Source organism: Vicia villosa, linkage group LG2 (genome assembly GCF_029867415.1).
Source record: "Vicia villosa cultivar HV-30 ecotype Madison, WI linkage group LG2, Vvil1.0, whole genome shotgun sequence".
In the NCBI taxonomy this organism is placed as follows: domain Eukaryota; kingdom Viridiplantae; phylum Streptophyta; class Magnoliopsida; order Fabales; family Fabaceae; genus Vicia; species Vicia villosa.
Genome location: NC_081181.1, coordinates 192,242,155 through 192,258,992, shown reverse-complemented (window position 1 = coordinate 192,258,992; position 16,838 = coordinate 192,242,155). Strand labels below are relative to the sequence as shown.

At 34.0% G+C, this 16,838-nt stretch overlaps 1 protein-coding gene across 1 annotated transcript; it reads left to right on the top strand.

The window, feature by feature from the left end:
* Positions 1-12,750: 12,750 nt before the first annotated feature.
* On the top strand, positions 12,751-16,450 carry LOC131653402 (BES1/BZR1 homolog protein 4-like). The gene is made up of 3 exons (XM_058923534.1): positions 12,751-13,273; positions 14,981-15,711; positions 15,967-16,450. Exons 1-3 carry the CDS (start codon positions 13,058-13,060, stop codon positions 15,968-15,970), a joined length of 951 nt encoding a protein of 316 aa, XP_058779517.1. The 5' UTR covers positions 12,751-13,057; the 3' UTR covers positions 15,971-16,450.
* Positions 16,451-16,838: the final 388 nt, after the last annotated feature.

The window sequence follows — 16,838 nt, the reverse complement described above, 5'->3', positions numbered from 1 at the left end:
AAAGGGAAAAAGGGTATAAAAAAAGGGAAGAGGGAATACGTAGTAGGTCTTCGTATAATGTTGAATGAAGCTAGGAAAGAAAAAACAAGCGAAATCACAAAGAAAATTATTTGTTATTTGGGTTAATAATAGACACGAAAATGATGCTCAAATGTCTTAGTGTTTATAGGAAATTAACAACTCTCTAGTCTAGTAGCCATCATTAATGTGTCAGAACACCGATGGCTTTACTCTCAAGCATGCAAAAAAATGAAGGGCCCAAATTGCATGGCCCTTTCTAAGTCAATTTAATCATAGTTAGTTTAATGAGAAACTTAAATGATTTTCTAAAAAACCCTTTGATCAACAGAGTGAACCGTCACCACCAAACTGACAATTTAGATTAAAAAAATCTTTCACTGCATATGATGAGTTATTTTGCAACTTGTCATCCTTAACCACTCCGCCCTTGCATGCCTTGTGTTTACAGGATTGTGTACATTTATGCCTTCCTTAACCAATTCACCCATACATTTCTCGCGTTTGAGGGACTGTAGATTGTTATGTCCTTGTAGGCCTCGTGCATGAGAAAATGTGGATTATTTTATTATATATAACCCAAGCCCATTAAGTATCAATGATCCACCCCTTAACTTTCATCTTGTAAAGGGGTTAGAAAGAATTAAAAAGAGATTGGGCGAGGTCTAACACTTGTCACATGTGGGGCGAGTTCTCTATGTTCCCCATGCATGATATGAGGTAACTAATCAAACACGTTTCCAACAACTAGCAGGAATGTCCTTGTCATAATTGAGTAATCATGTCTCACTAATTGTCTAACCATGTCTCTTATATTAAAAAGATGAATCATCCACTATGCTACCTAATAGGTCAAAATCAGGTTGCATGTGGTCGTTGTTATTAACAACAAGAGTGACACTTCTCGAAAAATATTTAAAAAATATTTAAAGTCATAAATATCTAACTCAAAATTTAGGTCGATGTATCTCTTATTCCCATATTAGAAACTTAAATACCCAGGCCTGGCCCAAGGGCAAGACAAGTAAAGCCATTGTCTTGGGCCTCATTTTTTAGGCTATAAAAAGGCCTCCAAATAAATAAAGGGAATTTCTCTATGCACCCATATACATACTCTCAGATCCGTGGTGAAAACTCTAAAATACTCATATATTTCGAATGTGCATTTTCGAAGACACATTTTTTTAAAGAAAAAATGTGACTTCGCATATGCATATCCGAAGTCACCATTGTTTTGGGAAATGAGTGACTTCGGAGATGCATATCTAAAATATTCCAATTTTTGGTGTTAAGATTTTTCGGATATGTATATCCGAAATAACTTAAAAAAGTAAAATCAAGGTGAATCAATACAATTAATTGTATTAATTAAAATATATAATTAAATATATATCATTATAATCAAGATATAATAATAATATTAACCTAATAAATATTTAAATCAACACATTATTTTTATATAAAATTAATTAAAGAAAAAAGTTAATATAAATAAAAAATCATAATGTAAATAGAAGGATATTTTTAATATGATAATTTGATTAATTATAATGCATAATGTTGTAGTCATTTAAAAAATAATTACTTTTATAATTTGTGACAAATAAATTATTACAAAATTAAAATTTTATTTAATCTCTTTATTTCTTATTTATAATAATCTGTATTTAAGTTATTTTTTATTAATAATAACTCACTTTAATTATATTATAACTATATTATAAATAAATATTTTTAAAAATAAAATAAAAGAAATTTAGAATTTTGGTTAATTCGGATATGCATATCCGAATTAACCAATATCTCAAATTTCCGTTGGGGTGAATTCGGATATACATATCCGAATTAACAAAAGTCTTAAATTTTTATGAAATGTTTTCCGGTATATATCAAAGGGTATTTTAGGATTTTCAGGGATGTTTTTCACCCTATGTACAAAGAAATTTCCATAATAGTTAGGGCTGTTATAGGTCCGGTCTAGAAATTTGCTATCCCGAGAACTGAATTGAAATAGTAATTGGGTAAATTTGGACAGGATCAAAACAGTGATGAATCATTTTTTTGTATCCAATAAATATCCAATATAGTATCCATTTTTGGTATCGAATAAAAAATTATTCACTCTCGAACCGACTGTCATTTCGGCCGGTCTATTAGTCCGATTTCCAGTCCGGTTCTCGAATTCAGAGGTCCAAAAACAGTCCTAGTTATAGTAGTTCGAATCATACAGATCCAAAAATTTTAGTCTCATTTTATCCATTTTCATTTATTTTTTCTATAATAAAATTTTGTACCGATGAATAATAGTGATTACACGTGCATTTCATTCATTCAATCAAAATGACTAACATCCTATTGTTTCCACACTGATAAAATAAGATGATAAAAAGTAATGAAGTTTATTTATTATGTAGCTCAAGAAGTGCCAAAAAAATAGTAAATTTAATTCAAACTATTAAGATGATAAAAAGTAACATGAACTTTTTATATTAATTAAGGATTAAATTAATATATTTGATTTTAAATTATTTAAAGATTTAATTAAAGAAATTAATAATTTAAAAAATTTATTGGTGGTTTATTAATTTAAAATAAAAATTATTAATATAAACTTTATCCATATATATTTTTTACTTTAAAAAAAAAACTTTAGAACTACAAATATAGTTGCACCTTTTATTACATTCTTTTAAAATAAACAAAGCTTCAAATCAATTCATTTTATTCACGTCCAATTTCCATCTCATTTTTAATTTAAATGACATAGTGACGATTATAAACCGTTGGTAATGGAATAAACGTTATCTTAACAACACATTTTTCATCAATAATTTGATCATTACCAATGGATACGTGAATACTAAACACACACCATCATATAATATAATTTAGGGTTAATGAACTTTTTCGTCCCTTTAAATATTTTAAATTTCGTTTTTAGTCCCTCCAAAATTTCCCTTCAAAAAATCGTCCTTTTAAAATTTTTCTTCCGAACTATTGGTCCCTAATGTCAAATTTCGTAGCTAATCAGTGGCTAAAGTCGTAGCTAATCTCTAGCAAATTTGACGTTAGGGACCAATAGTTTAGACGAAAAAATTTGAAGGGACGATTTCTTAAAGGAAAATTTTGAAAGGACTAAAAACGAAATCTGCAATATTTATAGGGACCAAAATGTTCATTAACCCTATAATTTATAATACCAAGAACGACTACTACTTTACCTTTGATATCATCTCCACACTTTTTTCCTTTTCGGTTCTTTATAATTATTTTGCAACTTTTCTTCTAGATATGTTCTCTATTTTTGCAATTGTCCAGTGAAAATTGTGTCTTATTTGTAGTGTAGGACCTAGGTGTTCCTCTTCTAACACTAGTTAAAGTTACTTTGGTTGGTTGAAGAGAATACATACATAAATAAAAAGCACTTGGGCCAATTTCTGAAAGAATTCATTTTAAACCTCTTTTTGAACTCAATTTACACTAAAACACATATCTTTTTATCTTTTTCAATTTTCTAATTTCATCATGTAAAGTTTTTGCTTTGTATTTTGTGTTATCAATTTTGTTCGAAAATTAGAATTGTTGATGAATTGATGAGGTGGACTCAATATAGTAGTGTTGATCTCTGATATGGCGATTTAGAACGAATGTGCAATGTTAATACTAATACTCCTATCATTTATTGAAATTTGCGGATACCCTGAAAACACATCAATAGTCATAGTTAGTCGGTTGGCAATATTTCTAATTTTTCTGCGATGAATAAAAGTTCTTTTGCACAATAGAGAAAAAAAAATTAAAATAACCAGGTTTAATAAAAAAATTACAGAAAAAACCAAGTTTTCGGGGTATTTACCAAACTATCTAGGTTTGGGACCGAGTGGAAGTGAATGCGCCAAATGAAATGGCGTAATAGTGTTGGAAATAGGTGAATGCGCCAAACCATTTGGCACACACTAAATTAGGGTGTGTTTGCGGCAAATGGAATGGCGCATTAGGCTATTTTTTTGCCCTAATAGCCAAACCATTTGGCGCATTAGGGTTAATCCTTTTTTTTTCATTTTTTTTTATTTTTTTTAGTTAAGGTTTGTCAATTTATATATTTTTAAAATTCCATTTTTATTTTATTAGTTAAGATATATATATAAATAAATTTTTAAAATATTTTTTTTAGTCTTAAAAATGTAGTGCACAAAACGTAAATTGACATTTGCAAACCGAAAATATAACATCGGTTTCAATATAATAAAGAAACGAAACATCGATTACAAATAATTAGAGAAATGATACATCGGCACAATTGATTAAAGAAAATACAACAAAATGATCAATGGCGTCCATCACCAAGATAGCCATCCGTTCCGCACCCTGGTCTTGTTATGACACGTTTACCGCGATCGTTGATCCCGCCGCGAATATTGGCACCACCCCTTTCTCTAGCTCTACCCCTACCCCTGCCCCTTTGTGCTTCTTGCTGGGTTTGTGTCACTGGGCCTGGAAGTGGGATGTCTTGTGGGTCGCTGTCTATGAATTCGTCCACGCCCCCATAATTTTCCGGAAAACGGCTGTTGTAAAGTCGGTTACCCATCCCCTCAAACGTGTTAAGTCGTGGTGGTGGAGTGGGTTGGGAAAAGACTTCAGGTTCGTAGCATCCAGCAGCACTAGAACTACCCTGATTAAAGCCGAATTGGTTTGACGGTGTTGCATAGCCGGAGGGGGTGCCACGGTGAGAGGATTCACCATGAGGACCATCGTCGGGACTTAGATGAAGGCTTGACGAACCGAGAGTAAGGTTTTGGCCGAAAGCCCTTGTTGACCCTGCAAACGCTGCAAATCCAAATGGTTGTGATTGGGTCTGATATTGGTCCGCGGAATGATGGTGGTCTTCATATTCTTGTAATGGTTGAGACTGGGATGGGAAAATATTTGGTTGTTGGTAGTTGCGGGCGGAACGGGATGGAGTACTGAAAAGATTTTGTTGTTGCTGCTGGAGTTGTTGCTGCTGGAGTTGTTGTTGTTGTAGTTGTTGTTGCTGTAGTTGTTGGCGTTGTTGTAGGCGTTGTTGTTGTCGTTGTTGTTGCCGTAGTTGTTGTTGTTGTTGTTGTTGTTCTTCCTCTTCCGGTTGTTGTTGTTGGGGTAAGATGTAGTTGTGTGCACGGGGATCATTTAAATAGAACGGAGCTGCAATAAACAAGTTAGGGGATGTAGCTGTACGATACCAACTCGTGTACTCGGGGGATGGTTTCATTTCATGGTCACTGACGGGGAAGTTTAGGACATATTGGCAACGGTCCTTCCACATCTGGCGGTGATCGGGTGCAAAATCCTTCCAGTTTTGGTGTGTCCATTGATGGTTAACTCGTCTGAGGTGCCACACTCCCAAGTCAACGGGAGGGTCGGGTATACGTTGACGCATTCCAAACTGTAGCATGACCCGGTCACTTTGATGCATTTCTATGATGTTGTACCGGATTATGCAACACTTTGTGGTTCAAATTTCTGCATCCTGAGCTCTAGGCTCATACTCGCATTCGAGATACGGTCGCCATATGAACTGCATGCATAAGAGTTATACATTATTTCGGGAAAAAATATTTATAAAAAATACTCTAATAAAAAAGAAAAAGATTAGAGATAATACTTGATGGGGTCCCAGGTGATCAATCAGCGTGCGGTACATAGAGATATTTGACCGCGGATTTAGTGTGAAGTCCATTTTTTTCACACAAAATCTACAACGTAAATATAATGATTTAGTTAGAGTGGAAAAGAATGTGTATGAAAAATATGGAATACTAAAAACTTACCTCAGTACATTGTGATACAGACCTAAGGCAAGGCGTCCGTCCCTCTATAAATTAGGGTTTTTTGTGTGCATTAGTACACACACAAAAAAATGAGATCTCGAATAAGGCCAGATAGCACGCACCGGACTTCTGAGCCTCCACCACCTGTGAGGCGTTTGGACTATCAACCGGACTTTCGTCGAAGGAACGGATACGTTATTTTCTCTGCCGTCAAACCTCCCATTCAGTAACTTCTGTACCGTTCAATTAAATGCTCTTGGCATATTTCAATGAAATGATTTTTTATTGTTACAAGGTTTCCAATTATTATTTAAGTTATTAATAATTAACAAAAAAATTTCCCTCCGTATTTCACCCGCTATAAATAGAGGTGTGTGTGTGTGGAGTTGAAGTACTAACTCTTCTTTCATTCTTACTGCAAACACTAAAAAATGAACTCAGTTTGGGCTGTGGTCTTCTTTGAGGAAGGTAGTCACATGCGAGTTTGCCTTAACCCCCATTGGAATTTCTAGAGAATTGTTAGAGCCATCAACACTGGGTTTCGTCAACTAGATGGTCCAACCAGGAAAGTTAAACAGATAGATTACCGATGTCCATACATTATGTTGACGGATAATAACCCTGAAGGCACGTACATGTATTATTGGGATCGTGTGAAAGACGATGTGGACGTGGATCTAATGTTTTGGACACACAGTGGAGAAGTTAACCGACGCGTTGAAAATCCCCTCGTTCTTGCAGTGATACTTGAATAGTTTAGGTTAAGTGTTGTTTTATTTGTTGCAATGAGTGAGCGTGTACTACCAGTTGTTCTGTGTTATTTTCTTTTTTGCAATGTAATATCGTGATTTACCGGTTGTTTTGTGTTGTCAACGCTGGATCATTGAATTAAAATAAATGTGGTTGTTGTGTTAGTTGTTGTCGTCTGAACATCAATTACCCTAACGGATATGTACATTAATTAAAATACATATAATTATTAATTAAAATATATATATTTATTAATTAAAATATATATACATAATTATTAATTATATATATAATTGATAATATATATAATTAATAATATATACACATAATTATTAATTATATAAATAATTGAATTTATATATACAGTAAAATATAATTATTAATTAATATATATATATATATATATATATATATATATATATATATATATATATATATATATATATATATATATATACAGACCTAGATCAGTGTGCGTTTGTCTTTTATAATCAATTCGGAATCTTGGGACAGCCCTAGATCAGTGTGCGTTTGTCTTTTGTGTTGTCAACGCCGGATCATTGAATTAAAATAAATGTGGTTGTTGGGTTAGTTGTTGTCGTCTGAACATCAATTACCCTAACGGATATGTATATTAATTAAAATACATATAATTATTAATTAAAATATATATATTTATTAATTAAAGTATATATACATAATTATTGATTATATATATAATTGATAATATATATGATTAATAATATATATACATAATTATTAATTATATATATAATTGAATTTATATATACAGTAAAATATAATTATTAATTAAAATATATATAATTATTAATTAAAAAAATATATATATATATATATATATATATATATAATTATTAAAATATGTTTATATATATATATATATATATATATATATATATATATATATATATATATATATATATACAGACCTAGATCAGTGTGCGTTTGTCTTTTATAATCAATTCGGAATCTTGGGACAGCCCTAGATTAGTGTGCGTTTGTCTTTTTTGTTGTCAACGTCGGATCATTGAATTAAAATAAATGTGGTTGTTGTGTTAGTTGTTATCGTCTGAACATCAATTACCCTAACGGATATGTACATTAATTAAAATACATATAATTATTAATTAAAATATATATATTTATTAATTAAAATATATATACATAATTATTAATTATATATATAATTGATAATGTATATAATTAATAATATATATACATAATTATTAATTATATATATAATTGAATTTATATATACAGTAGAATATAATTATTAATTAAAATATATATAATTATTAATTAATATATATATATATATAATTATTAAAATATGTTTATATATATATATATATATATATATATATATATATATATATATATATATATACAGACCTAGATCAGTGTGTGTTTGTCTTTTATAATCAATTCGGAATCTTGGGACAACCCTAGATCAGTGTGCATTTGTCTTTTGTGTTGCCAACGCCGGATCATTGAATTAAAATAAATGTGGTTGTTCGGTTAGTTGTTGTCGTCTGAACATCAATTACCCTAACGGATATGTACATTAATTAAAATACATATAATTATTAATTAAAATATATATATTTATTAATTAAAATATATATACATAATTATTAATTATATATATAATTGATAATATATATAATTAATAATATATATACATAATTATTAATTATATATATAATTGAATTTATATATACAGTAAAATATAATTATTAATTAATATATATATATATATATATATATATATATATATATATATATATATAATTATTAAAATATGTTTATATATATATATATACAGACCTAGATCAGTGTGCGTTTGTCTTTTATAATCAATTCGGAATCTTGGGACAGCCTTAGATCAGTGTGCGTTTGTCTTTTATAATCAATTCGGAATCTTGCGACAACCCTAGATCAGTGTGCGTGTCTTTTATAATCAATTCGGAATCTTGTGGCAGACCTAGATCAGTGTTTATGTCTTTTAAATCAATTCGGAATCTTGGGACCGCCCTAGATCAGCGTGTCTGTGTGTTGAAACAATGCAAAGCTGTAAGAACCACCATATATAAGACAACCAATGTTTTCTAAACATTACAACTCACACTAGAAATTTTGCCTAATCTGACTTGATCTTACAACACCCACCCACTTCCCCGTCGAAATGACTTCATCTACCCAGTACCTTGTGCATGCCCATCTAAATGGTGAGACTTACTCTCATGAAATAGCCGGTTTTGTGATGAGAAACACTCAGGTTGTTCCATTTTTGCTAAGCAAAAGAGCAAACTTTTCGTACTTCATTCAGCGACTATACGCTAAGATTGCAATGGGTCCTATTGCAAACGTTTTTTTTACCAATGTCCCTCTTTCAATGACGACAACACCGTCAAGTTTTATGAGATGGAGATTGCCACTGACGAAGACCTGCAAGATATGTTTACTACCCACGAATACTCTGGCTTGGATTCCATTGAGTTGTACGTTACTCTACAGGTTGGGACACAAGAAACTCATGTTGTCCAGTCACAAGTTATAGACCCACCAGTCAACGACCAAGAAGAAGTTGATGTCATAGACGAGGAAGAAGAAGATCTGGAAACTGAATTTGACGACATGGTCAACGAGGAATCCGACGACGAGCAACAAACGTTGGTGCCTCCAGCTCATGTGTACGCACCTCCAGCACATATGAGTAACCTGAACCTGGAAGGTGACGAACCATCATCCGACATCTTCTTCACACCGTACATCCAAACTGACGATGAATTAAAGGAAGGAGACAAGTTTCCCTCTAAGGAGGCTTGTCTTAGAACAATAAAAAATGGCACATGGCGCACAACGTTGATTTTGAAGTAGATCGTTCAAACCTGGAATGGTATGTAATCACTTGTAAGAATCCAGAGTGTGGCTTCAGACTGTTGGCTTCTTATAGGAAGAGAAGTAATGCATGGAAAATAGGGTCGATTACGCAGCAACACACGTGTGTCAACCCTAACACTTCCCAGGATCATACGAAACTCAGTGCCGATCTCATCTGTCAGGAGATCTTGCCTCTAATAAGCTCTGATCCGTCTCTGAAGGTCAAAAATATTATCTCGCATATCGTTACAACCTTCAACTACACTCCATCTTACAGAAAGGTGTGGGTTGCAAAAACAAAGGCAATTGAGACAGTCTACGGCAACTGGGAGGAGTCATACAAAATTATTCCCCGATACCTCAATGCGCTACATAGTTACGCACCTGGCACTGTTACTATTCTAGAGACACTGCCCGCGCATGCCCCGGATGGAAACCCTGTCCAAGGAAACGGAATATTCCATCGGCTTTTTTGGGCGTTCAAACCTTGCGTACGAGGATTTGCACATTGTAAACCCATACTTCAAATTGATGGGACATGGTTATACGGCAAATACAAAGGAACCATGCTCATGGCGGTTGCACAAGACGGGAACATCAACATATTTCCAGTGGCGTTTGCAATCGTCGAAGGTGAAACTGCGGCGGCTTGGAGTTTCTTTCTAAGGAACCTCCGAGAACATGTTGCTCCTCAGCCTGACATATGTTTAATCTCTGATAGGCACGCTTCCATAGAGAGTGCTTATAATAATCCAGCAAACGGATGGCATGACCCCCCTTCAAAACACGTCTATTGTATTCGCCACATCGCCCAGAACTTCATGCGGGAGATCAAGGAAAGACATCTAAGAAAGGCCTTGGTCAATGCTGGTTATGCATTGACCCAACCCACATTCCAGCATTATCGGAGTGAGATTGTAATGACAAATCCAGAGGCAGGTAGTTGGGTAGATAACCTATCTAGGGAGAAATGGACAAGGGCTTACGACAAGGGCGTGCGATGGGGCCATATGACGACAAATCTCGTGGAATCCATGAATGGCGTTTTCAAAGGCATTCGTAACCTTCCAATCACAGCACTAGTGGAGGCTACATACTTTAGGATGGCTTCACTCTTCTCAACGAGAGGCAGGAAATGGGGTGATGTTAGGCAATCTGGTCAACTATTAAGTGATAGTTGCATGAAATTTATGCAACAGCAATCGGCAAAAGCAAACACTCATCAAGTAACTTCTTTCGACCGATTCAATCGCACGTTCAGTGTGCGCGAGACAATTGACCACAATGAGGGATTGCCAAGACAACAATATAGGGTTCTTCTGGACGAAGATTGGTGCGATTGTGGAAGGTTTCAAGCTTTTCGTATGCCTTGCTCGCACGTCATAGCTGCATGTGCGTATGCGCACCGCGACGCTAAATCACTACTGTCTCCGATTTACAAGACTCAGACATTGCTCAGAGTTTACAGTGTTGCGTTTCCAGTGGTAGCCAAGGAGGATTACTGGCCTGAGTATGATGGAGAGGTAGTTTGGCATAACGACGCAATGCGGCGAAAGAAAAAGGGACGTCCTAATAGTACACGGATTAGAACCGAAATGGACGTCCACGACAAAATGAAGCGAAAATGCAGCATTTGTCGTCAGGTGGGGCACAATAGAAAAAGATGCCCTAATCGTGGCGCGACCTCGTCACAAGTTTAATATAATCTGTATTTTTTTTTAGACAATGTATCAGTTTCCCTTACCACCTCTTGTAACCGTTCATCAGTCTTTCATCAATAAATTGTGCTTTAGTGAAAAACCGATATCGATAACGCAAACGTTATTTAGGGTTAGTGATAATTTTACGGACTCCATGTATCAGACGTTTTTACTAAAATATAAGACCGGAATAAAAAAACGGTGCGCGAAAATACCCGAAACGGGTTAATTTTGAAAAAAAAAGGCACACACATAGGAGCCAAATGGAATGGCGCCTATGTGTTAAGGGTTGGCCTTATGCGCCATTTCAAATGGCTAAAAAATTTTTGCCCTAATTTTAATGCATTTGCGCCAAATGGTTTGGCATGTAACCTATGCATGCGCCATTTCATTTGGCGCATTCACTTCCAGTAAGTCCCAAACCTAGACAGTTTGGTAAATACCCCGAAAATTTGGTTTTTTCTAAAATTTTTTTATTAAACCTGATTATTTTAATTTTTTTTTCGCACAATAGAATATAGCAACATTCTAAGAAAAAAGTTGCATTAATTGAACACCCAGTTTCTGAACTTTAATCAATAAACCCACATGACAATGGTTGATGGGAAAAAGAAAAAGGACTAAATGTCACACTCCATACTTTTATGCTGTTCAAGGCCAATAAAAAAGAACAAAAGAAAAGTTAACACTGCTTTGGTTATTATTATTTTACTTTCATCAGAGTCCATAATATATCTTTTTAAAAAGATATTCTTACTTGAAAATATACTTTAATATTTTTTTAATATATAAATATTTATATATTAATGGACATGTTAAGTATTTTCCATTTCAATTATTTAACCCCTTTAACAATTGGCTTAAACGACATTAAGTGATTTTCATAGGGCTATTATGCAAATAATTTTTATAAGATAGAAAATGGATAAATCAAGTTCCCTTTCTTCAATCATGACCATCCATACTTTTTATTGTTATATCTATGGCTTACATATAAATTGGTGTGTGATGGAAATGTTTAATACTTGTCCCTGTTAAAATCCCTCTAATATTGAACATAAGTTGAATCGAGTTGAATTTGCCTCTTCTCGACTTAATAAGAATTAATTCAGTTCAAAATTTCATTCGAGTTCAACACAAAATTTTTAAATTTAAATTCGATATATTTTAAATTCACGAACAACTCGCATCTATATCCGCTAAAGTGAGTAATTACTCATGTCCATGTCTATACCTATTTTACATATTTTAACTTTATTTATTGTGGATAACTTTTGCAGGTATTCACTGAAAACTAAAAACTAATACAATTGTCATCCTTGACTACGCCCAATACTTTCTTTGAGACATTTGATTGCTTATAAAAAAATTGAGCATTTCTCATTAATCAACTATCCCTTCTAAAAGGTAAAGTTAGAATTTTATAAAAATTAAAAACTGTCGTAGATATTTAAGAGAAACCACTTCTCTACATTAAATTGTAATAATACTATACTAAATAAATAGTTATACTAAGATCAATATTGTGAGTCTATGACCCCATATGAATTGAATTCCAATATAAGTGAATCCAACACCAAAATCCAAATTTCATTATTCATGAATTGGATCCGCAAATTTGGCTAATCAAGTACTTCTTCAACATCTACCCCACCAAAAATCCACGCTTCCCTTCACTTTTTCCCTTTCCTTCATTTTCATTCCACACTTTTTCTTCTCCCTCTCTCATTTCTCCGACAAACATCACTCTCCACTTCAAACCCTGCTAATTTCACCCCACTTCTTCATTTCCACACCTCCCTTTCCTCAACCTCATTCACCTTCCAAAGTTCCCATCTTTTCTTCATTTCTTGAATACCCTTTTTGGGTTTGGTCTGTATGACTTCAGGAACGAGGCTGCCCACATGGAAGGAGAGAGAAAACAACAAGAGGAGAGAGAGAAGAAGAAGGGCCATAGCTGCAAAGATCTTCTCTGGTTTGAGAATGTATGGTAATTTTAGATTGCCTAAACATTGTGATAACAATGAGGTTCTTAAAGCTCTTTGTAATGAAGCTGGTTGGACTGTTGAACCTGATGGAACCACTTACCGTAAGGTAACAACTTTACTTTTCACCATCCTTACATTATCAAATTTTCTTAACAGAATGATGCTGAATTTGTTAAAATTATGGGTTACTGTGATGTGATTTTTTCCGACATTTAAAGTGTAGTTTTTTTAATGTCAATTATCAAATTAGGGAGAAAAAAAATTCTATATTCAAGATTTTTCTTTAGTGATGGTAATACTCCTATTTTAGTGGGAAGCACTAAAGAGTAAAGACTCTATCACTTTTTTTGACTCATAGTCACTCTCACCTGAGAAATTATAACTTTTTTAATTTTTATTTTTTGAATGTTGGATGACGAAAATGCCCCTGTTGGGCGTTTTTTTTAAGCAAAATTAATTAATCAATGGGTACAAGGGTATTCAAATCCATTACAAACATAAATTTAACACTTAAAAAATCTAGAGATGAATGCAACCAATTATACAAGGTTTTGCTCCTAATTTTTCTATTGATAATAGCATTCCAAATCCAGGACACCACCTTGATATCCATGTCTTTTAAAATATCATATGAAACCTGTAATTTAGAAAATAGAGAGGGTACATAAGTGAGGTGTTCTATATCATGGTTGGTACTTTTGCATGAGCTTTTTGACAATTTTTGAGTTGGTGGACACATAGGATTCCATTATGTATACCCTTTTGCTTCATTTCTTCTCATGATTGATCCTTCTTTTGTGAAGGTGCTCCGTAATGTTAATTCATTTCATTCCAGACATGTTTGAATTCATGGTTATAGTTAGAATCTAATGTTACTAGTTTTTATATGTAGTTAACATACTACCCCTAAAAAATAAAAAGTTTATGTCACTGGTTGAAATGCAAAAATTTAAGATAGAAATTTATAAAAAAAATATTATTTTTTAGATTTATTGAATAAATAATATATGTTGTCTATATATTATATTGTCCAATTAGATTAGTTAGTCCATTAATGTAATTAATTTTTTTTATTAACAAGACCTATAAAACACAGAATCTCACATAGACAGTTGAACATCGTTTTAAAGAGTGTTGAAACAAAGATAAAAACTATTTTTTAGGGACACTTATCTGACTTTTTCTACACTTATCTAACTTTTTCGGCACATGTCATACAAGGGTCGTCAGACACTGTAGGACACTGAGACATTCCTACTCCTTGTGGTGTTTGTGCTTCAGAATAAGACGAGAGGGAGTATTATTGCTAATAGATGAAAACTGATCTTAAGATAGATAGATGAATATATTATTGATAAATATTGCAAATTTGAGGCAATGTATGGTTGAATAGATAAAAATTCAAGATAGAAAGAATTGCGTTTCATATTGAAATAGATTGAATGTCCTGTAACCAATTCTAGTGATCATTGAATTTTGTTTCCATTATATGGTTCTTGAAAGGGCTATGGTTTGACTAGTTATGCTGCTTAGATAAAATTTGACAGTATTAATTTAGACCTTAACATGCATATTTGATACTTTACAAACATGTAATCCTTGCATGCTTAGAGCCAAACTTCTGAACAAGCACTTATGAACGGTTCAACCTTTGTTTTTCCTCCATTCGAACGGTTTAAAGCAGTTTAACCATGAACCGGAGGTCTCTCTAGTTTGTTGTTTGGTTTGATTTTTAGAACATTAAATTTTGACCTACTTCGTAGTTTCTCGTGTGTTTTTTTATAAATTGATGGAAATATTTTTACATAAGCAGGGATGCAAACCTTTAGAGCATATGGATATGATTGGCGGATCATCGGCTGCAAGTCCTTGCTCATCTTACCATCCAAGCCCTGGCTCATCATCCTTCCCAAGTCCATCTTCATCTCCTTACGGTACAAATCGTAACGATGGTAATTCCCTCATTCCATGGCTCAAAAACCTCTCCACAGCTTCATCTTCAGCATCATCTCCGAAACTTCCACATCCCTACCTTCACAGCGGCTCCATCAGCGCTCCTGTCACACCTCCCTTGAGCTCTCCGACTTCTAGAACACCACAAATGAATACTACTGACTGGGAAGATCGATCTGCACGGCCGGGATGGTCTGGACAGCATTATTCTTTCCTGCCTTCGTCTGGTCCTCCGAGCCCCGGCCGTCAGATAGTTGATCCTGAATGGTTTGCAGGGATCAAACTTCCTCACGCTAGTCCAACTTCCCCAACATTCAACCTTGTCTCTCGAAATCCATTTGCTTTCAAGGAAGATGGTTATTCAGGCAATGGTTCACGTATGTGGACCCCTGGACAGAGTGGAACGTGTTCTCCGGCTATTGCAGCGGGATCGGATTACACTGCTGACATTCCTATGTCAGAAGCCATCTCAGATGAATTTGCATTTGGAAGTAACACATTTGGGATGGTGAAGCCTTGGGAAGGAGAAAGGATCCACGAAGAATTTGTAACAGATGATCTTGAACTCACACTTGGTAACTCAAAGACCAGGTACCTAGCATTATTATACTGTATGATCACGTAAATTTCTATGGCACCAACACTTCTGATCGAATGTGTGTCTCGTATCCGACAGCGACACGATGCTGACATATCTGATTATTATTCAACTTTTTCAAATTATTACCCATGTGTGCGTGTCAGTGTTGTATCTGGTGCTCTTGTCTATATCATTACTTCATATGTGTGGTCATTTTATTTTTGTTTAATATTCTATTAACCCTTTTTAACTTGTTCTTCTGGCAGGTGAAGTCTTTATAAATAGGAATGTCTGTGATTGAATGTAATTACATGAGCATTAACTTGTGTTGTAAACCACCCGGAGTCCAGCGCAAGCGGTTGGCATGCAGCATGTTGTAAACTCCGAGGTACCGATAAAAAAAACGTAATTACTTGATCATTAACTCGTGTTGGTTTTGTTAAGTAAGAAATATTTGAGGTAATGGAGATGAGTGGAAGAAGCTTTTACATTTTTCTCTTCTTTTTTTTTCTTTGTAATTTTTCACTTATATTTGGTTAGTACTTCAGTAATATACATGGTTAGTTAGGTGTGGGGTGAATTTGCTAGCCATTCATTTCATCGTTGTTGTAAGAATGTAAGTCTTGTTATTGGACTCATCACTCATTAATATACTTTATGGATTGGCTTGGTTTGCCGCTGAAAATGAACTTTTTCTTATAATAAAAATCGGAAGGAGTATTATAAATAAGAACCATCTATCTCCTATGGTTTCGGTATCTCCTTCATCTTTTCAAAATAGGAAAATCTCTAAAAGAGAAGAGATTGCTCCTTGGATTAAATAACTATGGCATTGTAATTTGTATTGGATGAAACACAAAGGTTGACGCGTGATACAAGCATTAGCTATGGCTAAACCCACTTGCAGAGTCTAGAACCATATGAAAGTGATTGAGCAACAAGATAACAAGATTATCTCCATGTCATTCCTATGGTCAAGTTCATGTCATCCCGGGTAGCGTGGAGGGGTGGGTTTGTAGTGCACAGCCAAAGGTTTGGAATCAAGTGACTCAATCTGCATTCATGTGATAAGGTTTGGGAGTTGTTCTTCTCAGCCTTGGTGGTGAAATGTCACCTTAATGAAATCCGATATTGTCCT

What these genes read in the sequence shown, in the direction of transcription:
- LOC131653402 (XM_058923534.1), top strand. Translation starts at nt 13,058, where the DNA reads ATGACTTCAGGAACGAGGCTGCCCACATGGAAGGAGAGAGAAAACAAC. An exon ending in ATGGAACCACTTACCGTAAG is followed by an intron (nt 13,274 to 14,980) that starts GTAACAACTTTA and finishes TTACATAAGCAG; the next exon opens with GGATGCAAACCTTTAGAGCA.